Below are 26,953 nucleotides of genomic sequence, written 5' to 3'. Positions count from 1 at the left end.
CGTGGGGCGCGCTCCCGACACCCGTTCCCCCTGCGCGTGGGCGCGCGCCCCAGCCGGGCCCTGCGACGGCGGCCGGTGGCGTTGCTCTCCAGCCGCCTGGGGCGGCTCTCCTGGGAGCTCCGCACTGCGCGTGCGCCGACGCCGGCGCTCTGGCTTCTGGAGCGGCTGCCCGGGTGGCTGCCCGAGAGGAGTAGCTAAGCAGTCCCCGGAAATGAACTCTGTTCGGTCACACGGACTGGCGCGGTAGTTCCTCCGCCGCGAAGAGGTACGCGCACCCCCCAGTCCTCCCCCGGCCGCGAGCGTGTGCCGAGGCCACGCCCACGCAGAGGCCTGCCGGGGGCGCGCACGGCGGGGACTCGGCGCGGTAGGGCTGCGGGGCCGCGCGCCTCGGCACGAGGGTGGGCTCCGCGCGCCGCCTTCCCCCGGAAGCCTGCGCTCAGCCCTGAATCGCCCGAGCCGGCCCCGAGTCGCAGGGCGAAGGTGGAGCCGCTGACGTGGGCGCGCCTCGGTGGCTGGGGGCGGGTTTGGCCGGGCTAAGGAGAGCCGGCGGTTCCTCCCCGGAGCCCCCTCTCCCCAAAAAACTTTACTTGAAGTGAGAGAGGGTGGACGCCAGTTCACCAGTGCGTAAGGATCACGACTGTTCCTAAGGCCTGTTTCCTTGTCGTGTTGGGAATTGAGGTGCATCCTTGTCCGACTTTTTTTTTTTTTAGACAGGCATTGTAGGGTTTCATATACGTTTTTAGGTCGTGTGCAGAACAGTGCGTAGGACGTACATGTTTGAGGGATCTTAATAAAATGAATTGCCAGGCTCTCAAGAGCTCCTCCGCCCATACCATCTCTAGCCTGATTTTTGTGACAGCCACTGTATTGCTTTCTCTTTTAGCTTTACCGAATGAGTATGCATGTAGTGTAGTTTTCCTTTGAGTTTGAACTTTTATGAATGGACCCATATTGTGGGGTTTGGCCTTTAAATACTATTATATTATCTGCAAATTCCCGTGATTGTCTAGTATTTCATTGTGTGGCTACAGCCTTATATCCATTCTGCTGTTGACGTGCACTTTGTTCCAGTGTAGGGCGTCTCAGAACAATGCTATGATAAACGTTCTTCTACCTGGATCTTAATGCAAAGGTGTTGGCGTTTTCAAGACACCGAGAAACAAGATAAATGCTTTGGAGTCCTAGGAGAACTGTGGATTCAAAAGGTACGCCTACCTCCCAGGTCACGTCAATTTACATTTGGAATGCGTCAGAAGTTAGCTTCCCAGGACGCACTTTCATTTTGTTTTGCAGTTCCTGGAGCCTTCCTCTTGCCCATTAGAAGTTGGTTTTCTCCCTGAGCACTTAGACCCTTCCAAGCAGCATTGAGTTTTTTAATGCTACTTTTATCCCCTGCTGCTTAATGATCACATGTAATCGATCATTTTATAGATGGGAAAAATCGTGGGCTGAGGATGTTGTGCTAGTTCATTGCCCTAGCAAACATCGGGGCTTCAGTTCGATCCCTGGTACCAAAAATAAACACTAGTAAATCTTAGCCGAAGCCGTCTCAAGGTTCTTCTTGCAAACATTCTTTTTACAGGTGCAGAAATACCTTTAGCAATCCTAACTTTGAATCTCCTCTGCTTATGACTTCTGTGTGGGTGCCCCTGGATCTTTGTCAGACTAGAGTTCCCGCATTCCGTACCAAACTGTTTCTGTAGAAACCTGTGTCACCTTTCAGTGACTACATCTTGTTGGGTAAGTGAATAGTAAGTACATGTTGGGTTGACTTGGCATTGTCTGTGGCTTGGAGAGCACAGCCTTGCTGAAGGGTCGTAAACTATACAGTAGCCACCTTTACTGCAGCTGCTCAGGCTGTCAAAACTTTGATACAGTTGATCTAAAGTATGTCTTTTAAAGTCTGTTGAGTCCAAGGTGTTTTTATGCCTGATGTATCGTTCCTGGTTTATTTTGTGCTTCTAATTACTTTTCAGGACAGAAATTACATTAAAAGCTTCTTGGAAGTCATTTCAGAAGCCATCAAGTTGCTACATGAACTTGGGGGTTGGGGAATGATCAAATTTACTTTGTTATGAGGAATTCTAGAATTTCTTTTCCTGGCTTTTTTGTTTTTGTCTTTTTTTCTTTTTTCTCTGTTGACCTATCATTCCTACCCCTTCCCTGACAGCGTTGGGAAAAGACCCAAGATAGGCGTGTTGGGGGCTTTTCTGAGCGGTCTTTCTAGGCCTTCCTCAGGTTGAGGCTCGTTCTCAACCACAGCAGTCCCTGAACTCAGCAGAAGGTGGTGTTATTCCATATGACAAAGTTTGGATTTGGCTGTGAGCACACGTGTCAAACAGATGAACATGTTTGTGACTTTCCACAATTAGAATGTGGAATAGCAGTAAATGCACAAGGGTCAGTGACATCAGTTTGTCATATAATCCCACATGCCTTGGTAATCTGACTGAGGCGATAGTAGGTCCTTTTATTCCAGTCTCAATTAGTAACATTAATTCTCACATCACATATCACAGGGCGCAAGTAACTGTATCTATATGTGTATAATATATGTTTTACAGTTAAAGAGGCTACAGCAAAGTTCAAAAGATTTCAGGGCTAAGAGAAATTGCACTGATAGGTAATGAACCAGACCAGTGCCAGGAGGGAGCTGCTGGAGTCAGGCTTTGAGAGTGAAGCCAGAGTCCGTCCAGCCACAAGGTAAAAAGCCAAACTGAGGGTCAGGTGGGTGAGCAGGCTCAGCAGTGAGTAGGCTGTGCTGATAACGGGACCAAGCCAAGCTGAAACCCCAGGGACAATTAGGGAGTCCTCTGCTTGTTGGTCTTTGATGCGTACATCAAGTGTCAGACCACAGGTGGTTGTAGGGCTGCGTGATCCCAAGTTAGTTGTACTGTACATCCCAGTCAGTCAGTGTTGTACTGTACATCCCTGTCAATCGGTGTTGTACTGTACATCCCAGTCAGTCGGTGTTGTACTGTACATCCCAGTCAGTGTTGTACTGTACATCCCAGTCAGTCAGTGTTGTACTGTACATCCCAGGTCAGTCAGTGTTGTACTGTACATCCCAGTCAGTGTTGTGCTGTACATCCCAGTCAGTCAGTGTTGTACTGTACATCCCAGTCAGTCGGTGTTGTGCTGTACATCCCAGTCAGTCGGTGTTGTACTGTACATCCCAGTCAGTCGGTGTTGTGCTGTGCTGTACATCCCAGTCAGTCGGTGTTGTGCTGTACATCCCAGTCAGTCAGTGTTGTGCTGTACATCCCAGTCAGTCAGTGTTGTGCTGTACATCCCAGTCAGTCGGTGTTGTACTGTACATCCCAGTCAGTCGGTGTTGTGCTGTACATCCCAGTCAGTCGGTGTTGTACTGTACATCCCAGTCAGTCGGTGTTGTACTGTACATCCCAGTCAGTCGGTGTTGTGCTGTACATCCCAGTCAGTGCTGTACTGTACATCCCAGTCAGTCGGTGTTGTGCTGTACATCCCAGTCAGTCGGTGTTGTACTGTACATCCCAGTCAGTCGGTGTTGTACTGTACATCCCAGTCAGTGCTGTACTGACTGGTTTTGTGTATCAACTTGGCACAAGGTAGAATCATCAGCAAAAGGAGCCTCAGTTGAGGAAACGTCTCGATGAGATCCGGCTGTAACACATTTTCTCTATTGGTGTTCAATGTGGGAGGGCCCAGCCCATCATGGGTGGTGTTATCCCTGAGCTGTGGTCCTGTGTGCTGTAGAAAGGTGGGCTGAGCAGGCCATGGAGAAAGCAGCTTTCCTTTCATGGCCTCTGCATCAGCTCCTCCCTCCGGGATTCTGCCCTCTTTGAATTCCTGACTTCCTTCATTGGTGAACAGCAATGTTGAAGTGTAAGTCAAATAAATCCTTAACTACCCAAATTGCTTTTAGGTCATGGTTTTTGTTTTTTGGGTTTTTTTTTTTTTTCTCGGTAATAGAAATCCTAACTAAGGAGTTTATTACTTTTATTGGGTCCAGGTGAGAGAGTTACACTTTCCATGGTCTGCCATGTTGGATAAGTCCTTGTTCCTGGTTTCCCTGGTATTTTAATATGCCCTTGTGCCCTTACATTTTAACTTTATTCCAATACACTAATAGTGTGTCTCCCTCTCTCCCAGGAATAAGCCATTTACTAGTCTGTGCTGGGTGGGTGGTACCTGACAGATGGTGCTGTTTGTGGGTCCCCCCCCAACGGCTTCAGTTATCTAGTTTTTTCAAATGCACTGCTGAAGATATAGCATGGGAGAAATATGAATAATGGTGATAGCTGTGATACCTCAGCTGACGTTCTTTCTTAAACAGGGTTTCTCTACATAACCATGGCTTCCTGGCACTCGCTATTATAGACCCAGCTGGCCCCAAAACCAAAGAGATTCACCTGCCTCTACCTCCCGAGTGCAGGGATTAAAGGCATGTGCCACCACACCTGACCCACAAATACATCTTTTTTTTTTTTTTTTTTTTTTCGAGACAGGGTTTCTCTGTAGTTTTGGAGCCTGTCCTGGAACTAGCTCTTGTAGACCAGGCTGGCCTCGAACTCCCAGAGATCGCCTGCCTCTGCCTCCCAAGTGCTGGGATTAAAGGCGTGCGCCACCACCGCCCGGCCCACAAATACATCTTGAGACAGTTCTCATGCAGCTCAAGCTGCCCTCCAGCTTCCTGCATAGCGAAGGATAACCTTGAACTCCTAAACCTCTTGTCTGTCCCTCCCCAATATGTTTACAAGGTGCTAGTAATGGAGCCCAGAGCTTTGTGCGTGCGCAGCAAGCACCCCTGCCAACCTGCATTCCAGCCCTGTCCTCCCGACTTTAATCACAGCCGTAGCATTTCTAACTTAAAAATGAGAAGACCTACTAAAGACAAGGTCTTAACTGGCTAGCTGACCTGTTCTTACAGTATTTCAAATGCGCTGCTCCCCGGGTGAGGGCAAGTTTATTTTGTGGTAGGGATTGAAGCCGGGTTTTATGGGTGCTAGGCAAGCAGTCCATCCTCAGTCTTGGATAAACTTTTCAGTGCAATATTGTACACAGTGCAGAACTTTATTTAATGAATATGCCCATCATTTCCCTTTAGTTATCACATAAGACTTTGAGCATTACAGTTTTGTTCACTGGGGTGCTGGGGAGAGTTACCTGCAATTGACCCATAGTGTAGTTGGGTTGTCTCTTATCATACTTGTAGTGTTGGGTGCTATCGTTTTTCTCTAGAATTTTGGAAGGAGTTTTCTGTCCTCCCTTTTTAGTGTGTGTACACTTGGTAAGTCTCTTTACTAAGCTCTGTGAGCAGAGCATGTGCTGGGTAATAAGCTGTGGAGGACTGTATTCCTACCAGGTGCTACGACAGAGGGATGACATCTACTTAGAGACTTTGATATTCAGGAGTTTGAAAAAAGCAACTAGGGTAGGAGAATATCTTTTCCTTAAAGGGACTAAGTCTAAACTGAGAAAATGGTTTAATTTACTTTTTGGTTTTGTTTCAATTTTTTTTCTCTACCTTTGAGATTGGGGTTTTACCTTGTAAAGACCTGGAGATCAAATCCAGAACTTTGTGTGTGATAGGCAAGTATTCTACCAACTGAGCTACCTCTATAGCCCTCCAGGAAAAGTATTTTTAAAAACTTTTACTTTAAAATATATATATATGGATGATTTAAAAAAGTAGTTTCCTTAAAGAAAATAGCATTTTCTTCCCCAAATAATGACTCTGGAAAATTGAAAAAAAAATTCATTAGTAGGGAACCTTAGCTGGAGTTGTACTTCATGGTACCCATGTTAAAGAGCATGCTGTAAGTATTAGATATGGTAGAAGTAAGCCATACTTATATTGCTTTTATTGATGTATTTCATTTTCACTTCTGTCTTCCTATCTTAGACCTGTAATGGCCAAACACTACAGTGAAGTCCCAAGTCTGCGACAGGATGACTCGGTTATAGAGGGAGTGAGCGACCAAGTGCTTGTGGCTGTGGTGGTCAGCTTTGCTTTGGTCGCTACTCTCCTCTATGCTCTTTTCAGGTGAGATTAAAGGGTGCAGGACCTGAGGTCCTGTGTCTTTCTAGAGGTCAGTGACTCTTGGAGTCTGCCTAGAATTGCTGGTCTCGGTGACTCCGTATTAGGACTAAAGCATTTTGTTTGCTATTAAGCTTTGAATGCTACCGTACTTTTTACTGATTTACCTGGGTTATTTAAATTCATAGTTTCCATTTTGATTAAATATCAGTATTTCCTATGAGAGTATTCTACTTTAAAAAATTTTATAATTGCACCGGGCAATGGTGGCGCACGCCTTTAATCCCAGCACTTGGGAGGCAGAGGCAGGCGGATCTCTCTGAGTTCAAGACCAGCCTGTTCTACAGAGCTAGTTCCAGGACAGGCTCCAAAGCCACAGAGAAACCCTGTCTCGAAAAACAAACAAACAAACAAAATTTATAATTGCATCCACCAGCTAGTTGGTGGTACAGATAATTCATACAAAATAGTCAGAAAAAGTGAACCAAAACAACACACACACACACAAAAACCCAACTCATTACTGATACCAGTGCTCTCCTGGCCTAATCCCATTCTATTACATTAGCTGCTGACTTCTTGCTTCTGATTTTCCATTGTACTTTTTACCATGTTAGTGGTATGCTCGTTCCTTAGTTTGCAGTGATAAAAATCATTATTAAGAAAGTTGCTGTGATAAAGGCCATGACCAAAAGCAGGTAGGGGAAGAAAGGGTCTCTTGGAGCTCTCAGGTCACATCCATTACTGAGAGAAATCAGGGTAGGAATGGCAGGAACTGAAGCAGAGACCATGGAGGAGCACTGCTTACTGGATTTCTTTACCACACGGGGACCACCTGCCCAGGGGTGACTAGCCTTCAGTGAGTTGAATATCAATCATTTATTTTCTCAGTTAATTAAGGTTCTCTCTTCCCAGATATATCTAGGTTTATGTCATGTTAACAAAAAACCAACCGGCACAGTTAGTTTTGGCATTTTGCATTATATAATTTTAATTTCTCCCGTCTTCCCTTCTCCTTAAACACGAAAAATTAGGAGAAAGACCTAGTTAGATATGGAAAAGTATTTACATGTATAATGTGTAAAACTATCTTAACAGCTTATTTTAAAGAAACTTCACCAATGTGTTAATTGTTCTATACATTAATTATTAGGTTGTAATAAATTCCCAAGATTCTGGGCATCTGGATTTTATCATTTACCTTTTAAACCTGGTATCAGCGTTGATCTTAAATTTGTGAGGAAGTCGTCACAGAGTAACCTAGAATGCTCAGTCCTGGAACTGGAGTGCAGTTGTCTAATGTCAGTTACACTTGTTATGTTAAGTTACCGGTAGTTCTTTTTTTTTAAAAAAAAAAAAAAAAAAAAAGATTTTTAAGAAAAATTACTTGTGCCGGGCGGTGGTGGCGCACGCCTTTAATCCCAGCACTCAGGAGGCAGAGGCAGGCGGATCTCTGTGAGTTCGAGTCCAGCCTGGTCTACAAGAGCTAGTTCCAGGACAGGAACCAAAAGCTACGGAGAAACCCTGTTTCGAAAATCCGAAAAAAAGAAAAAGAAAAAAAAAGAAAAAGAAAAATTACTTGTGTATTTTATGTATATGAGTGCTCAAACTGCGTGCTAGAAGAGGGCATCAGATCCATTACAGATGTTTGTGAGCCACCATGTGATTGCTGGGAACTGAACTCAGGACCTCTGGAAGAGCAGCCAGTGCTCTTAACCACTGAACCATCTCTCCAACCCCCATGTAGTTTTTTTTCTAAAGTTAAAAAAATTTATTTATTGGACTAGGATCAATGGGCAAATACATTTGCCATGCCTGGTGACTTGAGTTCAGTCCTAGAACACACAGAAAAAAAGAAGCAACTCCTTTAAGTTATACTCTGGCCTGCCCATGTGTACCATAGCACACATACCCATACACAAAGTCGTAGATGCACACGAAATAAATGAGTTCTAAATTGTTAATTATTATTAATGGGGTTGGAGGACAACTGTGTAGAGCTAGTTCTCTGCTCTCCCCTCGACATGGGTTCTGGAGATCCAACTCAGGTCGTTAGGCTCACACAGCAAGTGGCTGTATCCAACTGAGCCAGCTCATCAGCTTGTGGTCAAAAATTAGTCTAATAATGCAGATGGGTTAATCTGATAGTTTTTTCAAAATTCACTTCATTCTCTCCAACAGAAATGTACAGCAGAACATTCATCCAGAAAACCAAGAACTAGTCAGGGTGCTTCGAGAACAACTTCAAACAGAGCAGGTATGGTTGTGTAGTATGTGTATCTGTGTAAGGGGATGTTTTAACTTCCGTTTACATGCAGTGGTGGTGGGATGTTATAAAATAACTTTTGAGAAACATCAACTTCTTTACTCCTTATATTACATGATATTGTTTTTCAGATTAAGCACTTTGTTTTGTTTTTGTTTTTTGAGACAGGGTTTTTCTGTGTAGCTTTGCTATCCTGGAACTCACTCTGTAGACCAGGCTGGCCCCACACTCACAGAAACCTGCCTGCCTCTGCCTTCCAAATGCTGGGGGCGAAAGGCATGCACTACCACTTCCCAGCTAATATTTTCTTATTTGTGGGGGTTGGAGGGACATTAAGGCAGTCTCATGTATTCCTGTCTGGCCTGGAATTTGCTGGGTAGCTAAGGATGATCTTAAACTCTTAATTTTCCTGTCTCCATCTCTGTCTTAGTTATTTTCTTCTGCTGTGTAGAGAATAAGGCAATTTACAAAACAAAACAAAACAAAAAAAAACATTTAATTGGGGATTTGCTTACTGTTTCAGAGGGTTAATTTCATTATCATCATGGTGGGAGCATGGCAGCAGACAGGCATATCTGTGAAGCAGTAGTTGAGAGCTTACATCTTATCCATAAATTGGAGGAAGAGTAAGAGAAGCCTGGATAGGCTTTTGAAACCTCAAAGCCCACCCTCAGTGACATACCTCATCTGATAAGGCCAAACTGATGTGGGATGTCTTGCATATGTGTTGCTTTTATTGGTTGATGAATAAAATTGTTTGGGCCAGTGGCTTAGCAGAGTGAAGCCAGGCGGGAAGTCAAAACAGAGATAGAAAGAGTAGGCAGAGTCAGACAGATGCCATGTAGCTGCTGAAGGAGACAGACACTGGAACCTTACTTAGTATGACACAGTCTTGTGGTGATACACAGAATAATAGAAATGGGTTAATTTAGCTAGCTAGGAATATCCCTAAATTATTGGCCAAGTAGTTGAATTAATATAGTTTCTGTGTGATTAATTGGGTCTGAGCAGTTGGGAAATGAACGAACGGTCTCCATTTACACCAAACCTCCTAATCCTTCCCAGAACAGTTCGCCACCTAGAGACCTAGCATTTGAATTTTTTTTTTTTTTTTTTTTTTTTTTGTTTTTCGAGACAGGGTTTCTCTGTGGTTTTGGAGCCTGTCCTGGAACTAGCTCTTGTAGACCAGGCTGGTCTCGAACTCACAGAGATCCGCCTGTCTCTGCCTCCCAAGTGCTGGGATTAAAGGCGTGCGCCACCACCGCCCGGCGCATTTGAATTTTATATGAGCCTATGGGAACCATTCTCATTCAAACCACCAGAACCTCCTAAGTGCTTGCACTACTGGCAAGAGCCACCAAACTCAGCAGCAAATTGACTAGTCTTAATTATACAGATACATACATGATTTTTATTAACTTGCTCTAAAAAGAGAATAGTAATTTTGTTACTTGTATAGGAATAATATTGGCCTTGGCTGAAACATAGTAAAAACTTTCTTTCTTTCTTTCTTTCTTTCTTTCTTTCTTTCTTTCTTTCTTTCTTTCTTCCTTCCTTCCTTCCTTCCTTCCTTCCTTCCTTCCTTCCTTCCTTCCTTCCTTGCTTTCTTGCTTTGCTTTCTTTTTGTTTGCTTTTTTTCTTTTTTTTTTTTTTTTTTTTGAGACAGAATCATGTATTCCTGGCTGGCCCAGAACTTGTTATGTAGACCAAGCTGGCCGCAAACTCATAGACATACTTGCCTCTGCCTCCCTAATGCTAGGATTACAGGTGTGAGCTACCACATTAGACTTTTGTTGTTATATTCTTGTCTTCTATGATAAAATATTTTTTATTAATTAAATTTTTAATTTATTTTATATCCCGACTGCAGTTTCCCCTCCCTCGTCTCCTCCCCGTAACCTCCACGTTGCCTCCCCTCCATTCAGAAAGGGGTAGGACATTCTTAAAAAAAAAAGAAGGTGGAATTCTTTTATTTTAGTATTTAACTATTTTCTTTTTGTAATTTTAAGACTGCTGTGACTTTACCACCTTGGGTTAATTTGATGCTGTCTTAAGAAATATAAAATTCGGGACTGGAGAGATGGCCCACACTGACTGCTTTTCCAGAGGTCCTGAGTTCAATTCCCAGCAACCATGTGGTGGCTCAAAACCATCTATAATGAGATCTGATGTCCTCTTCTGGCCTGAAGGTGTACATGTAGACAGAATATTGTATATATAATAAATAAAATCTTTAAAAAAAGAAATAATATAATTCTAAGTCTAATTTCTTGACATTTCATCAAAGTTCTTTAATTAAATTTACAGTTCTGTTTGTATTTACTAAATTTGATTTTTGTGAAGATTATTTTTTAAAAAATTTAATACCTATTATATGTATATGAGTGTTTTGCCTCGTGTGTGTGTGTGTGTGTGTGTGTACAATGTGTGTACCCAGGGCCGTGTGTGTGTGTATGTGTGTACCATGTGTGTACCCAGGGCCATGGAATTCAGAAGAGGATGTTAGACTCCCTGGAACTTGATTACAGATGGTTGTGAGCCATCATGTGAATTCTGGGAACTGAACATACAAACTGTTAAGCCAGCTTTCCAGTCCCTGATGAAGCTGTACATTTTGTGTTAGTGCTAGATAGTTGTCCAGGTCCTTAGGTACTACAGTGAATCCTACAAGTGGAGTTTTGGCCTCATGGCACTTATATTTCAGAATGATATTTGATGTGTGTGTCTTGTACTGTAATTTCAGTCAGCATGGCTCTTGAATCATAACAGTGATATGGCCAAGGAATATGCATAGATGTATGCACTTGATTGGTTTGGGGTTCTGAGACAAGGTCTCATGTAGCCCAAGCCTGGAACTTATTAGGTAGCCAAGGGTAAGTTGTACTTCTTATCTTCCTGCCTCCACAACCTTGCTGTTGGGATTCTAGCATGTCCACTGAAAAGCATATTAACATTTACTCGCATGACTTTGTGAGGACCAACATTCAAAGTTCAATAGTGTCCAATTTTTTCTACTTCTAGCATTGGCAAATCTTCGCTGAAGTTTAGTTCTGTTCTTGTGGAAGGCAGAGCAGATATGCAACACTCTTCCGAGGACAGCTGTTAAATAAAAGGCTGTAAGAAACGAAGCCAGACACAAACCTGCAATCCTAGCATTTGAGAAACTGGGGTAGAACTGCTATAAATTCCAGGTCTGCCAGGACTGCATAGCAAGAGCCTGTCTCAACCCCCCCCCTCCAAAAAAATTGAAAATGTTAAAAAGTTTTTAAATGAATGCTAAGAATAATAGTTTGATATTACTTTTTCTCTTTTGATGGTATTAAGGATCAAACCCAGGGCTTCTTACATGCTAAGTGGGTGCTCTCCCACGGAGTTACACTGAAGCCTGGTGTTTCTTTCTTTTTTCTTTTTCTTTTTTAAATTTATTTTTTTTCTCTTTTATTCTTCTCTCATATATTACATCTCGACCACAATTTCCCCTCCCTCCTCTCCCTCCAGTCTCTGCCCCAGATCTATCCCCACCCTACCTCTACCTCCCCTCAGAGAAGAGCAGGCCTCCCAGGGATATCAACCAAACATGGCATAGCAGAGGCAGTGCCTGCTCTCACTGTTAGGCATCCCACAGGAACACCAAGATTCTCAGCCATAACGTTTATGCAGAGGACCTACATCAGAGCCCTACAGGTTCCCTCATCTCTGTGAATCCCCGTGAGTCCTAGTCAGTTGATTCTGTGGGCCATGTTCCTTTTGTCTTCCCTCCCCCTCCTCTGCAGGACTCCCTAAGCTCCATCTAGTATTTGGCTGTGGGATTCTCCATCTACTCCCATCAATTGCTGGATGAAGTTTCTCTGGTCTCTTGATGATGATTCTGCTATAAAGCCTGGTGTTTCTTATTCTCTAGTTTATATATTAGCTTGTGGAACTCAAAATAACATATGCAATATAATAAAGTAAAAGACAAACCTTGAGTTCATCTATATTTTGGTTTCAAATTGTGTTTAGGAAGGAAGGTAAAGGCCAAGTAGTTTAAATAAAACTGTATAACTTTGTAAGCTTCTCAGTCTTGTAAGACCTTATGCACTGTGTATGTGTTAATTTCTGTTCTGAGAGGTGTGTCTGTGTCCTCTCACCAGGATGTCCCTGCACCTCCTCGACAACAGTTCTACACTGAAATGTACTGTCCAATCTGCTTACATCAGGCCTCCCTTCCTGTTGAAACCAACTGTGGACATCTTTTTTGTGGTAAGCAAACAATATCATACTTGGTTAAAATGACTAGCTCAGGACCTATGTGTGTATATAGGTTGGACTGATAACTTTATTTTTATCATATCTTCTATTTCTTGAGAAAAGTAGGTTGCTTCTGATGTCCTGTTCTAGTTGCTATCCAAACAGTAGTATATTATTTATATGGTAAATATAGTAATGTCTGAGGATGTAGATCAGTTGATAGAATTCCTGCCTTCATGCACTTGATCTCCAGGGCTATAATCCGGCTTGGTGGTGTATGCCTGAATCCTAGTACTCAGTGGAGGCAGGAGGATCAGAAGTTCAAAGTCATCCTCAGCTAGAAAGAAAGTTTAAGACAACCTTGGTTTACATGAGAACCAGTCTCAAAAAAAAATGTATATGTATACATATACCTTTGCCTGTGTAATAGTATATATATACATACAGATAGACAGGTATTAAACGATTTATTTTCTATTTAGTGTAGTAGCATTTGTGGGTTTGAAGGTTTAGAAAGAAAACCAAAGCTCATTAACCTTCTAAATCATTAGCAATGTGTTTCTTGGAGGAAGTGTTCAAGTTTTTTTTTTTTTGGTTTTTCGAGACAGGGTTTCTCTGTGGTTTTGGAGCCTGTCCTGGAACTAGCTCTTGTAGACCAGGCTGGTCTCGAACTCACAGAGATCCGCCTGCCTCTGCCTCCCGAGTGCTGGGATTAAAGGCGTGCGCCACCACCGCCCGGCTGGAAGTGTTCAAGTTTACTAGTAACACTATGGGTCCACTGATTCCTTCTTCAACTTTTGTCAATTTATTTGTTATTTCAGATTTCCTATAGCAAGAGTGTTCTCTCTAGAACTAAGCCACAAACCTCTACTATCTGTCTTTACTCTTTCTATGTGACCTTAAGGAGTTGGAGACAGAGAATGAGACACCTAGAACCCATGCCAGCATAACGAGGGAGTATTTTCACATTCGGTATCAATGAGAGGTGCCTTCTGTCCCATATTGGCTTTCCTAGTTCCCTAGAAGACTTCATATAGAGTGTCAAGATACCATTATTTCTTATTATGTCCATACAAGATTGGGATGCGCCCAATGTGTACTGGAAGAATAATACACTAATGTCATCCAACCTCACAAATCAGAAACTGAGGTTTAGAGAAGGCAAGAAATTTTGTAATGGGTAACCTAGCTTTCAAACAACCTAGATCTGTCTCTAAGCAGAGAGCTTAGTTCTGCTTTGATTGGCAGCTTACAGGAGGATGAACACTCTTAAGCACTGCTCTTAAGTTAGCGATGTCATCACTAGGCCTAGTTTTCAGTGATGGTATTCCTTTCTGTCAGTCTCAAGTTGAATAACAAAGTGTTTTTCTTTTTATTTTTTACCCCTTGAACCTACAGATACTACATAAACGTGGCTAATGAGCAGGATATTAGAAGCATTCCAACCCATTAGTATATACAATTAAGATAATTCTTAATTATTCCGAGTATGCTCTGAATTTTTACTTAAAGACTAATTTAAGATGTAGCATATCATGATCCTTTATTAGTGTCCTCTCTTTTGTGTCTTTTGTTTGACTTCATCATAGAATCTTTACAGTTTTATTATTGATATATTGATAATATTGATACTGCTGTGTTTGATAGGGATATTTGAAATCCCTACCTTGCAGTGCAGAGTTTTCCATACGTTGTGATTGTTATATTGAATCTAGTTCTATGTTCCTTCAGCCATTAATTTCAAACTCCCCAGATTTTGTTCTTAAATACTGGGTCTCACCTTGTAGCCCTGGCTGACCTAAAACTTGCTGTGTGGCCAAACTTCTTCAAACCCAGAGATTCACTTCCCTCTGCCTTCCAAATGCTGAGACTAAAAGCATATCCCACCAGACTCAGCTATGGTTTTAGTTTGGATTTTTTTTTTTTTTTTGGAGACAGTATATTGCTTTGTACAACAGCCAGACACTGAACTAACTGGCAATTCTCCACCTCACCTCCAAAACTTTGGGATACAGGCATGTACCACCATGCCCAACCTCACTAAGGTATTTTTCCCAGTTCTCTAACATATGATAGAACACTGGATTATCTATGGAATTTATTATTCACCTTGGCCAAGTGAGGATAGTTCTTCTCTCAGGAACTCTGTCCAGCCCTTCTCTGAGCTCTACTGCTGGTCTTTCAGCTTTTGTTTTGGTTCAAGACTCTTTGTGTTTGTATGCCTTAGTCTAGGTGCCATGGTTGTGTAGAGACTTTAAAGGACAAATCCGAGTGAGTCTTTGCTTCCACCTTGAGATGGGGGTCTCCTGTTCACTTCTGCATATGCCACGCTTGACGGCCTACAAGCTTCTGCATCTTCTCCTGTCTTCACATCCCATCTCCAGAGCACCGAGATTGCAGACTGTGCCATTGCATCCAGCCTTACATGGGTTCTAGGGATCTGAACTCAGGTCCTCAGGCTTGAATAGCAAGTGCTTTGCTCACTGATGCATCTGCCCGCCTCATTTCAGTCTTTTAATTGTCTTTCGGGAATGCTGAAGAATAGCAGGATAAAAAAAAAAAAAAAAAAAGCTAATGGCCATCAGGAGAGACAGACATCTTGCTGCTCTCAGACCTGATCCATCTGAACTGCCTCCTGAATCTAGACAGGGTCTTGATCGTCCTCCTGGCAGGTGTTAGCAGTCTGTGAGGCTTGGCAGACAAAATGAACTTGTTTGCCAACTCAGGCATGGCTGATTCACTGGCTGGATAATCCTGTGGGTTGAAAGATGGCTGTATTGTGTTCTTGCTGTTACCTCTGAGTCTGAGGTAATAGGATAGATTGCTTCTGATATCCTGCTCTACTTGTTAGCTACGTTTTTCTTTTGAGATGGGTCTCGTGTATCTTAGATTGGTTTCAAATGTGCTATGTAGCCCAGGATGACCTTGAACTTCTGATCCACATTACCTCCCAGGTGCTGAGATTTAGGCATGCACTACCATGCCTCTTTTATGTGCTGAGGGGGATTGATAACCCAAGGCCTTATGTGTGCTAAGCTACCACTCCACCAACTGAGCCATGCTACATACATTTATTTATTTAGTAAATTCAAAAGTAAAGAGCTTGTCATGCAATTTCTCAAATAAATTCTCTGGACAGTAGTTCTTTTATGTAGCATAACCCCTCTGCTCCACCACGGTAAATTAGCATACTAACAGCACTAGAACCATCCATCTTATTTGCAGTTAAGGTCTGCATTATTTAACTATCAGGCCTGTGAAATTTTATTCTCATTTTGCAATTAAATAGATTCAGAGAGATTGTGACCCAGATGAAAGTTCAGTCATCTCTTGTACCAGATGATACTTAAGTATCTTTTCTATGGAGGGAGAAAATTGAATAAAAAAAGTCAAGTGTCTAATAGCAGATGAATTGAAGCATTTAATCTGCTGAGTCATAGTTTTTCAGTGAAACCAAATGGTGTTACATAACTGGCATAATAAGGACACCCACACCCTAGTTTGAGGAAAAGATACTCAAGGCTAAATGAGTGTGATGTCTGTCAAAGTAGGTTGAATTTTTGGGTGAAAAAGTCATAGATAAAGCTAAGACATGGTATCAGGCGAAAATATCACTGATAAATTAATTTCTGTTTTCTTTGTGTGTGTGTGTGTGTGCACCTGTGTATATATTTGTATGTGTACAGGCTCATGTATTTGTGTGGGCATGCATGTATGTGTCCATGTGTATATGCATACCCATTTTCACATATGTACATGTTGAGGTTAGAGATTGGTGCTGGTATTGTTGCCAGTGTGTTTTTTTGTTGTTGGTGGTGGTGGCTTTTTGTTTTCTTGTTTGTTTGTTTGTTTTTGAAACAGGGTTTCTCTATTAATGTAACTCTGACTCTTCTAGAACTCACTGCAGACCAGGCTGGCCTCAAATTCATAGAGATCCACCTGTCTCAACCACCCTAGTGCTAAGATTAAAGGTGTATGTCACTACACCTGGTTTATCTTAGTTTCTCACATCCCCTTCCCCAACCTGGAGCTCAGTGGTTAGGTTAGACTAGCTGGCCAGAAATCCCCAAGGATTTACCCCTCATGCTGCCGTTACAAATGCATGCCACAGTACCTGGCTTTTACATCAATGCTGCAGGGCCAAACTCCGTGCTGATGCAGCTCCCTAACCTCCTGGCTTTTGTTTGTTTCATATGGACTCTGGGACAAGCACTTCAGCAGCTGAGCTATTTCTACAGCCCCAAGTTTTGCTTTCATACAGATTTTGTGTGAAATTAGAATACCCAAAGTACTTAATAAACTTTGAAATTAACACAGTAATAATAGTTTTGCCTTTAAACTCATCTTGAAGTTGGTGAATTGACTGTTCCCTAACTTGGCCAGCTTCTGCTAATCCAAGTGGTTGCTCACTGGTATTCTCACAAACCATTCCTTTCTGCTTGAACTCTTGTTCATAAAGAAGGCAAGTGCTGTTATCTACCTGTCTGACCCTTAGCTATCCTACGAAGTTCGGTTCAAGTGCTGTACTTAGGCTGCCATCTGTATATCTCTACTCCTTTTCGCTTAACATTGCACAATTCAAGACTTGGCTATCTTCTAGCTGATTTGAGTATGTCACTTTATTTTCCACAATTGGTTTGCTATTGCTTCTTCCAAATTCTGACTCAGAGAGGTCAGAGTAAGGAACATGGGTGCTGGTAATGTAGCTAGTTAGTAGAGTACTTGCCTGGTGTACATGAAGCTCTCTGTTTGGCCCTTTAAAATCATCAGGCAGTAAAAATGTTTCTTCGTGTTAATGGATTGAAGCTAAGTGTTTATCTGCTGAGTGCCCCTACCCACTTTTGAGGTCTTCTTTCAGGCAGGGTTGTCATCTTTGGTTGTTTGGTTGTCCATGAATATCTTCGTGTGTGAATGTGTGTTTATGTGGCATACATGTGTGTATGGGGGGTACTTGTGGAGGCCCATATCAACCTCAGGTGTTGGTCCTCAGAATACCTTCTTTCTTCTTTCTCATTTGTGTGTGTGTTAGGGGGTGGGATGGGTGTGCGTGCATGTGGTGGTGGTGACTTCCTTAGTTACTCTCTACCATATTTCTGAGATAGAGACTCACTCAACCTGGAGCTTATTTGGCTAGACTGGCTGGCCAGCAAGGCCCGGGAATGTTCATATTGCCACCTTTTCTGCTTTGGCATCACAGGCACAAATTGCAGAACCTGGATTTAAACAATAGCAAAAGATAAACACGAGTACCGCAATAAACATTCTTATACTTACTCTGACTTTACATATTCAGCCAACTACCCAGGCCTGACCTTTTCTCTCTTCTGAATTGGGAGGTGGGCTTCTTACTGTCATGGAGCTTGCTAGGTAGGCTGGGCTGGTTGCCAGTGAGCCCCAGAGATCGGCCTGTCTTTGTCTCCCCAGTACTGGGATCCCATGTGTGTGCCACAGTGTCCAACTATTTTACATCGGTTTGTGTTGAAAGGAGGGGCTGCTTGTTTGTCCTAGCCGCCCAGTTAGCTTAGCCCCAAAATGACCACACAGACATTGTATTCATTAAAACACTGTTTGGCCCATTAGCTCTGACTTCTTATTGGCTAACTCTTAAATTAATTTAACCCATCTCTATTAATCTGTGTATTGCCCTGTGGCAGTGACTTACTGGGTAAAATTCCCAGTGTCTGTCTCTGGCGGATCCACGGTGTATCTTCGACTCTGCCCTTCTTTCTCCCAGCATTCAGTTCTGTTTTTCTTGCCTACCTAAGTTCTGTCCCATCAACAGGCCCAAAGCAGTTTCTTTATTAACCAATGAAAGCAACACAAAGTCAGAAGGACCTCCTACACCAGGTTTGTGGGAACTAACTTAGGTCCTCATATTTGTACAGCAGAGACTTTACTGACTGAGCCAGCTTCCCCTTCCTCATGAATATCATCTAGGAGAGTAAGTTCTTTAAATATTAAACTAGTATAGACATTTTATCAAGGAGGCCTCGTATTTCAGTGATTTGGTTTTCAGTTTTTGGAATGGCAGGGAGGAAAGGCTGGTCTTGAACTTGTTGTGTAGTTGAAGTTGATCTTAAACTCCTGACCTCTCACCTAAACCTTCTAAATGAAGGGATTATAACCACCACACCTCATTTGACTTTCTAAACTATTATTATTGTTGAAGCAGGGTTTCACTGGGTGGCCCAGCTCTGTGCTTCCCAGTACTGGGACTATAGCTATGTGTCAACACAGCCTGCTGGCTCAGTGAACTAAAAAAAAGTATTTTTCAAATACACCAAATTTGAAACAAAAAGTATTTAACAGTTTATCATATTTAACACCATGTTTATTTTACATAGGAAACTATTTTCTATGAGACCTCAGTAACTGAGGTGGTTAATAATTGTTTTTTATTGTATAAAATGTCTGTTAATTAGTAGCTGAAATAAAAATGTTTTTTTAATGGTTGAAAATTATTGCTAGATTTTAATTTACCTGAGGGTTTGGTTGAATGAAATAAATTTTTTCCAAGGAATATTTAATAAACAATGTAATAAAACAGTGTTTAAAGAAAGGTAATGCTATTCAGTAGTTGAAACTTGACCAGTATATATAGACTTTAAAGCTTCATTGTTGATATTTTCTTGTTCCACTAGGTTCCTGCATAATTGCATACTGGCGATATGGGTCCTGGCTTGGTGCAATCAGTTGTCCAATCTGTAGACAAACGGTAGTGTTATTTCATTCCATAAATATTAGCAGTTTTTTGTTTTAAAATGTTTTATTTTATGTGTATGTGCCTCAGTGTATGTATGTACAGCCTGTGTGTGCAAGAACCCACAGAGGTCCGAAGAAGGCCTCTCGAGCCTGGATCCTCTCGAACTGAAGTTGTAGTGACTGTGAGCTACCATATTGGTGCTGAGAACTGAACCCAGTCATCTGCAAGAGCTAAGTTTTCTTAGCCATTGGGCCATCTCTCCTGCCAAGATTAGCAATGTTAAAATTTAAATTGAGCTACTTTTTAAGCCAAACTCAATTTTTATGGTTTCACTAAGTTTTTCTAAAGTACATTTTAAAAAATCATTCAGGTATCCTAAAAAGGGAATTATATTTGAAATCCCACAGTTGTAGTGAGAAGCAAGTAATAAATAAGTTTATCCCAATTCCTAAGCCTTTGTTTTAAGACCAGCAAAGGAATAAATGAACTAGTTAATTGTGTGGCAGCATGTTATCCCCTGTGTGCTGTTCTCTTTTGGAAAAATATGTGTGACATAGCCAATCGAATTGCCATAAGCAAACTGCCAGTAGCTCTTACCTTTTGCCAGAAACAGGGAGGCCAGTTAGTATATCTTGAACTAAAAATAAGTTCCACCATGTCTTAGCCAGTGTTCTATTGCTGTGAAGAGACACCACGACCATGGCAACTCTTATAAAGGAAAGCATTTAACTGGGATTGCTTACAGTTTGGAAGATTTAGTCCGTTATCATCATGGCCAGAAGCATGGTAGCATGCAGGCAGACATGGTGCTGGAGAAGGAGCTGAGAGTTCTACATCCACATTCAAATGCAGCAGAAAAGAGAGACACTGATCAGTGGTTTTCTTAAGCCAAGAAAGGATAAACAAACAAACAAAAAAACCCATCTAGAATGGTTCAAAACTAAACCTGTTCTTTTTTTTAAAAGATTTATAGATATAGACTATGCATATGAGCACTCTGTCTGCTTGTACATCTGTAAGAGAGAAGAGGGCATTGGACCCCACTACAGATGGTCATGAGCCACCATGTAGTTGCTGGGAGTTGAACTGAGGACCTCTGGAACAGCAATGAGCTCTTATTCAATGAGCCGTCTCTTTGGCCCACTAAACCTGTTTTGAGTCCCTTCCATTTTATCTCATATTTATCAGTGATTATTCTTTACATATTGTTACGTTATTAGCTATAATTTTTCAAGGTCTCTGTATTGTCCTGACGCAACTGTGTGCTGTCTTTATCATGGCCATGAAAATAGCAAAACTAATCTTTGTTAGCAACAGTACCAAGACTTATACCTGCTTTTCACAAAAGAAATTGGTGTTTCAGAGCGTCAGGCCGTACAGTACTGTAATTTCTGAATTATATATCACTCAAAGATGTTGAATCTGAGTAGAAATGAATCATTCAGAAATGCTCAATCTTTGATAACATAAGGGAAGGGTTTTTTTGTTTTTGTTTTTTGTTATTGTTGTTTTTCAATACAGGGTTTCTCTGTAACTTTTGGTTCCTGTCCTGGAACTAGCTCTTGTAGACCAGGCTGGCCTCAAACTCACGGAGATCCGCCTGCCTCTGCCTCCCAAGTGCTGGGATTGAAGGCGTGCGCCACCAACACCCGGCTAATATAAGGTTTATATTTTTAATGTTTTTGAAAATATTTTTAACACTATTACTGAAGGTTTTCTTTTCATCCTTTTATCTCCAAGTATGTTTACCCAGAGAACTGAGTTTTAGCCTCTGATACAGGCAAGAAAATATTAGAGTAAGTCTTTAGATGTGGAACCCATTTTACCTTGGAGGAATTAAAATTGACATTTTGTATGACATTTTACAGTACGGCAGTGTAATTATTTACTCTAAGGAATGAATGAAATACACATTCAGAAGCTTCTATCAGTCTTTTGAACAACACAGTGAGAAAGTAATAATAATGGTGCAGAAGGTGTAACAGCTTCTTCCTGTAATACACAGGTAACTCTACTGCTCACAGTCTTTGGTGAAGATGATCAGTCTCAGGATGTTGTACGATTGCATCAAGATGTTAATGATTATAACCGGAGATTCTCAGGGCAGCCTAGATCTGTAAGTACTGTTATAGCAGGTGCAAAGTCAGAAAGAACCTTTATATTTTTTTATTTGTAAAATCAGATTTACAGTCAGACCCTGGACTATATAAAGTGTTACCAAGTGTTTTGAGCCAAGTTTTAACCATCATTGCTAGTCAATAAGTTACAGCCTTCACATGGGCCACAGGTTTTTATTTTTGAGACAGTGTCTCACTAGGTAGCCCTGACTTGTCTGGAACTTGTTATATAACTAGTCTGGTCTTGAAATCACATAGGTCTACTTGCTTCTGCCTCCCAAGTACTGAGCTTAAAGGTATGTGCCACTATGCTCATACCTAGTTTTTGACCTAGCATTAAAAAAGTTTTATTTATGTATGTATATGTATATGTGTGTGTGTGTGTGTATGTGCACCACATGCATGTAGGTATCCATGACAGCATAAAGAGGACATAAGTATCTCTGGAATTAGAATGGTGATTGTGAGCCACCAGCGTGGGGGCTGGAAACTGAACCTAGGTCCTCCGCAATGATAGTAAGTGCCCCTAACACCTGAGCCATCTCTCCGACCCCGGGTTATTTTATTTATTTTACACATATTCTCTAGAGATAGCTATAGAATGTGGTAGCCCTCTGCCCTGCATATGTGTGTGCACACACCTTTGTGTGGGTTTTCTTTTTTAGATTTGTTTTATATATGAGTGCTCTATCTGCATGTATTCCTTTATGCCAGAAGATGGCATCAGATCCCGCCATAGATGGATATAAGCCACCATGTGGTTGCTGGGAATTGAACCTAGAACTTCTGGAAGAACAGCCAGTGCCTTAACCTCTGAACCATCTCTTTAGCCCCCTGAGTGTGTTTTAATGTATAATACTTACCCAGGGCGGATGGAACAGACATGTAATCCCAGGTATTTGGGAAGCTGAGTCAGGAGGATCACAAATTCAAGATGAACCTTAGTAACTTGATGAGTTGCTCTTTGAATAAAAAGTAAAAAGAGATATAGGGATATAGCTCGAGTGGAACACTTGCCCACCAAGGCCCTGGGTTCAGTCTCCAGTGTTATAAAACTGTACATAGTCTGGTGTTTTATTATTTATTTACTATTACAAAGGCATTTTCTGTACAACAACTTTTTAGTTCTTAGTAATTCTCCTGGGTAATTAAATACTCAATTTTTGTTAAATTATTTCTAGTGTGTTATAAAGTTGTAACCCAAGGTCACCTCTTATGATAATTGATTACTTTTAATCCAGTCCAGATATATCTTTTTTTTTTTTTAAATATTTATTTATTATACACAATATTCTGTGTGTCTGCCTGCAGGCCAGAAGAGGGCACCAGACCCCATTACAGATGGTTGTGAGCCACCATATGGTTGCTGGGAATTGAACTCAGGACCTTTGGAAGAGCAGACAATGCTCTTAACCTCTGAGCCATCTCTCCAGCCCCCAGATATATCTTGATAGTATATCTGGCACCTGGGAACAAATCTCAGACTATAAGCTTATATCATAACTTTTTTTGAGACAGGGTCTCATTCTGTAGCCTAGACTGGCCTTGAGCTATTGTTGATCCTCCTACCTTCCAACCTCCTGATGCTGGGAATTATGGGTGTGCGCTACCATTCCTGGCCTATGGTTTCTTGACTCATTATGTTAAATCAGATTATTGATACTTGAATTTTGCATGACTTTAGACTTAGAACCACTTAACTGAAATGCTTGAGACCTGTTTTCTCATTTCAGAGTATTTGCATAGATTTTTACAAATTAGAGCCCCCCAAATCTGAAGATCTTAAAATCATAAATTTGACATGTTCTGAAATCCAAAACATTTTGGCCCCAGAATTTTAGACTTTAGAGATTTTTATTTTTCAGAACACTTCAAAATTTTGTAGCATTTGAAGTATTAGACATTCAGATAATGTGTATCTGTATCCCACATTTTAAACATTTGGGTACTTTATTACTTTTTAGTTATCTATAATAAAATTTGTTTTATAAGAATCTACTAACTAAACTATTTTTAAATAAAATCCATAATCCTAGTATTATATGTGTCAGACACCTTAATTCATCTTAGCTGAATTTATACATTGTACAAAAATTATATTACTTTTTAATTTGATACAATATGTGTTAAATTGTAGTGTTTGTTTTTCCTCCTTCAGATTATGGAAAGAATCATGGATCTCCCCACCTTGCTGAGGCATGCCTTCAGGGAAGTGTTTTCAGTTGGGGGTCTCTTCTGGATGTTCCGAATTAGGATAATGCTTTGTTTAATGGGGGCTTTTTTCTATCTAATATCACCTCTAGATTTTGTACCTGAAGCCTTGTTTGGAATTCTGGGCTTTCTAGATGACTTCTTTGTTATCTTTTTGTTGCTTATCTACATCTCTATTATGTATCGAGAAGTGATAACCCAAAGACTGACGAGATGAAAAAATTAGTTTACGAGAATATCTGCACTCACATAAAAAAATCAAACAAAAAGATCCGTGGCAGTATCAATCATCCAAATACTATTTTACAAGCTTAAAACATTTGCTTATCATTTGACAAATGCCTAACAATATACAACTGGAATTTTTACATCCTGCGGTTCTAATGATACGATCAGATTTACAGAGATCTACAGTTGTATCTCAAGTCTGTGTCTGTAAAGTATGGAACCAATTGGAAAGGGATACTTTGTTATTTTTCCTTTCTGCAAATTACTTAGCTTAGTTAGATACATAGTTCAGTATTGCTAAATGTACAAATCATCATCCTCAGTGGATACCCATACAATAATAGAGAACTTTGAAACTTATCTAAATATTTTTTGTTGAAGTCAAATATTGTATGCTACTAGGGAAAAGCCAGTGTCTCAGTGTTAGCTAAGCTTTGTGAACTTGGAGAAGTTCTGCTTTTTCATTTTTGTCCAGTTTGTGATCAACTGAAAATGAAAGAAACTTGAACTTCATTATTTGACTGTATTTTCAGTCTATGGAACACTCTAATCAGTAGGAGAATTAACAAAGTGAAAAATACATCTCCTGGAGGCACTTTTGACATTCAGTTATGACATTTAACCAAGAGTTTGATTTTTTCTTACTGAAACAAATACTAAAGTAACTTGTAGCCAGTTGTGGTGGCTTTATATCTGTAATTTCTGCATTCAGGAAGCTGAGGTAGGAGGTTGCCACAAGTTCAAGGTCTGCCTAGGCCATATAATGAGTTCCAGGTCAGCTTGAGCTTCAGAGTGAGGTCTTGCTCAAACCAAAAGCAGGGTAGTAGGTAACAATGCTTGCTGCCAAGCCTGACAACTTGAGTTTGAACCCTGGGTCTCAAATAGTGGAAAGAGAACAGAGTCTTCAAGTTGTCTTCTGACCTTCACATATGCACTGTGGCCCATGTGTGCACACACACACACAAGGTCAAAACACAATTAGAAAGAAAACATAAAAGCAGCTTGTAAAGGGAAATTATTTTGTTTTAGGAACATAAGTAATATTGCAACACATAGTATTTTGACACATTTTTGAGGAAACAGGATCTTCACTTCTATTGATGTTAGTCGGGGCTTCAGGAAGGTACTATGAACAGTGTATATATTTTGCAAAGTACGAGTGAACTCTTGCAGCAAAATGAAGACATTTGATTAGTTAGTTGTCTGTTGCCCTGAAAATGCATATACTATCTTGTAGGTAGCAATATTTGGCTCAGATGCATCATGTCTTGTGCAGAATGAGGAAATGTGTATGAGATGTTGTACAGCGAGGTTCGCTTGTTTCTTCATGGCCGTGGCACAGAATGTAAGGCCGTGGTTCTCTGAGAAGAACAAGTACCATAAGCGTGGCACTGCTGACAGGCGAGCAGCTGGCCAGGGCCGTGTGAGATGATGCCCAGAGGCTTTGTCATCGGGAATTACCATTGTTGTCTTAGCATCAGAATGTGTATTTAGGGACAGGACATAAAGCTAAACTGTCACATTCCCAAATTAATCAGATTAGCTGCCAAACAATGAGATTCTGAATGAAATGTCACTTTTTTTTCCCTAGTTTAGACTTAACAGAGCTGTTATCTGCCATTAAAAGCAGAATACCAAAAAACAGCACTTAGATATAACATGATCAGTGCAATTTCTCATAATTTTTCCTCTTATCCTTAGGAAACTTCATAAGCAAGGTAGGGTATCGTTAGCTTCCTGTTTCAGAGATGAAACTTCATCCCGTGGATGAAAAATTTTTGTTGTATTTCCCAACATATAATGGAACTAGTGATATTTAGGTAGACATGAAAGCTAATCTGAGAAGCAGCAGGAGGGAAACTGGAATTCTCTGGGAGTCAGGTTTTCATAATACATTATTCCTTCACTGGAACAGTTCTGATGCTCCTGAGCAGAAAGCTCTAGAAGGGTGATTCATAAAAGGCTTCATCAATCTTGAGTGCATACTTCCAAATCAAGTCAGAGTGGTATGCACCCTAAAGACATGGCTACTCATCACTGATATGGATTGCTGTTGGGTAGTAGGAGCTTGTCACCAGACTGGAAGAACATTTCCACCTTTCAAAATTCAGTGCGGACTACAGACTGTGATTTCCTGAAGTGATTTTATTTTGTGTGCTGGTGTTCTGCTCCAGACATCAGTTCTGTAACATCTGGAGCTCCGGCGAATACTGGGAAGAGGCGTATTGTACAGAAGTTTGTAATGTACAGAACCACTGTGTGACTGAAGTCTTACTAAACCAAAAGGGAACATACTGATACCTCAGAATCTTACATCTTTACTGATCATTAGTGAGAAATGCAAAATCAATTTGAGAAAGTATTGAAGCAAGTACAATTAATCAGTGTTTTAAACGTCACAGGAATACTTCTGTACTCAGAGGTCATGTAAAGCAACAATTTGATTTTTTAAACAAAACAAAGTAACTGTCACAAAAGAGATGGTGCAAGCCCAGGAACAAACAATTTGAGCAGCTCTCTGGGGAATGAGAAGGGAAACTTCCGTTAACAGCTCACTAGAATGGGGGCTCAGCACCTCCATCCTCAGTGTTCTAGAGGACAGCAGACTGCTCCCAAGCCCCTCGGCTGTGCATACGCCTACCTCAGCCCATGCAGAAGTTCAAAGGCTTCTTTCAAATTTTGTGATTTGGAGAGTTTGTTCAGCATTTATTCTTTGGAATAAAAATAGTATATCTAAAAATTTTAAGGTGTTATGCTTCTGTTTCTTTGTTTACTTTAAAATTTACAACTCTTGAAAGACCACAGTCACAGTAGTGTTTAAAATATTTTGCATATTTATATTTTACTCTTTACTATATTGCATACATTTTACACATTTGGTTTTATACATATACATTTCTTTATAGATCTATGTCCAAAATAATATCAACTTTATTATAATTTATTTACTCAGTGTTAATTCTGGCCATATACTTTTTGATTTATGTTGCAGCTCAACTCAGTATTGATAATGAACTACAGGAGGGGAATTTTTCCTTTCTTGTTTTTATAGGGTGGAATGTGATGGTTTTATATATTTTTACATCATAAATTTAGGATATGAACATTGCCCATCAGCTGAATCCAGAAAGTCCAGGTCCACTGTGAGCACAGGAGAGACCCGGAGATGAAGGGATGGA

The 26,953-nt window shown here is 40.9% G+C and overlaps 1 protein-coding gene across 7 annotated transcripts; it reads left to right on the top strand.

The window, feature by feature from the left end:
- Positions 1–30: 30 nt before the first annotated feature.
- Positions 31–26,510, top strand: Rnf170 (ring finger protein 170). Of its 7 annotated transcripts, none has more exons than XM_057752953.1 (9): positions 31–265; positions 1,077–1,205; positions 1,583–1,740; positions 5,885–6,025; positions 8,201–8,276; positions 12,419–12,527; positions 19,157–19,230; positions 21,224–21,334; positions 23,494–26,510. In XM_057752953.1, exons 4-9 carry the CDS (start codon positions 5,892–5,894, stop codon positions 23,761–23,763), a joined length of 774 nt encoding a protein of 257 aa, XP_057608936.1. In that variant the 5' UTR covers positions 31–265; positions 1,077–1,205; positions 1,583–1,740; positions 5,885–5,891; the 3' UTR covers positions 23,764–26,510. The 7 variants fall into 7 exon arrangements, with proteins under 7 accessions (XP_057608936.1, XP_057608935.1, XP_057608941.1 ...); XM_057752952.1 differs by having other exon boundaries at positions 1,072–1,205; XM_057752955.1 differs by lacking the exon at positions 31–265 and adding an exon at positions 386–620.
- The last annotated feature ends 443 nt before the right edge of the window (positions 26,511–26,953 follow it).

The sequence above is a fragment of the Chionomys nivalis genome, chromosome 20 (assembly GCF_950005125.1).
Source record: "Chionomys nivalis chromosome 20, mChiNiv1.1, whole genome shotgun sequence".
NCBI classification, from domain to species: Eukaryota; Metazoa; Chordata; class Mammalia; order Rodentia; family Cricetidae; genus Chionomys; species Chionomys nivalis.
This window is presented reverse-complemented; position numbering and strand designations above follow the sequence as displayed.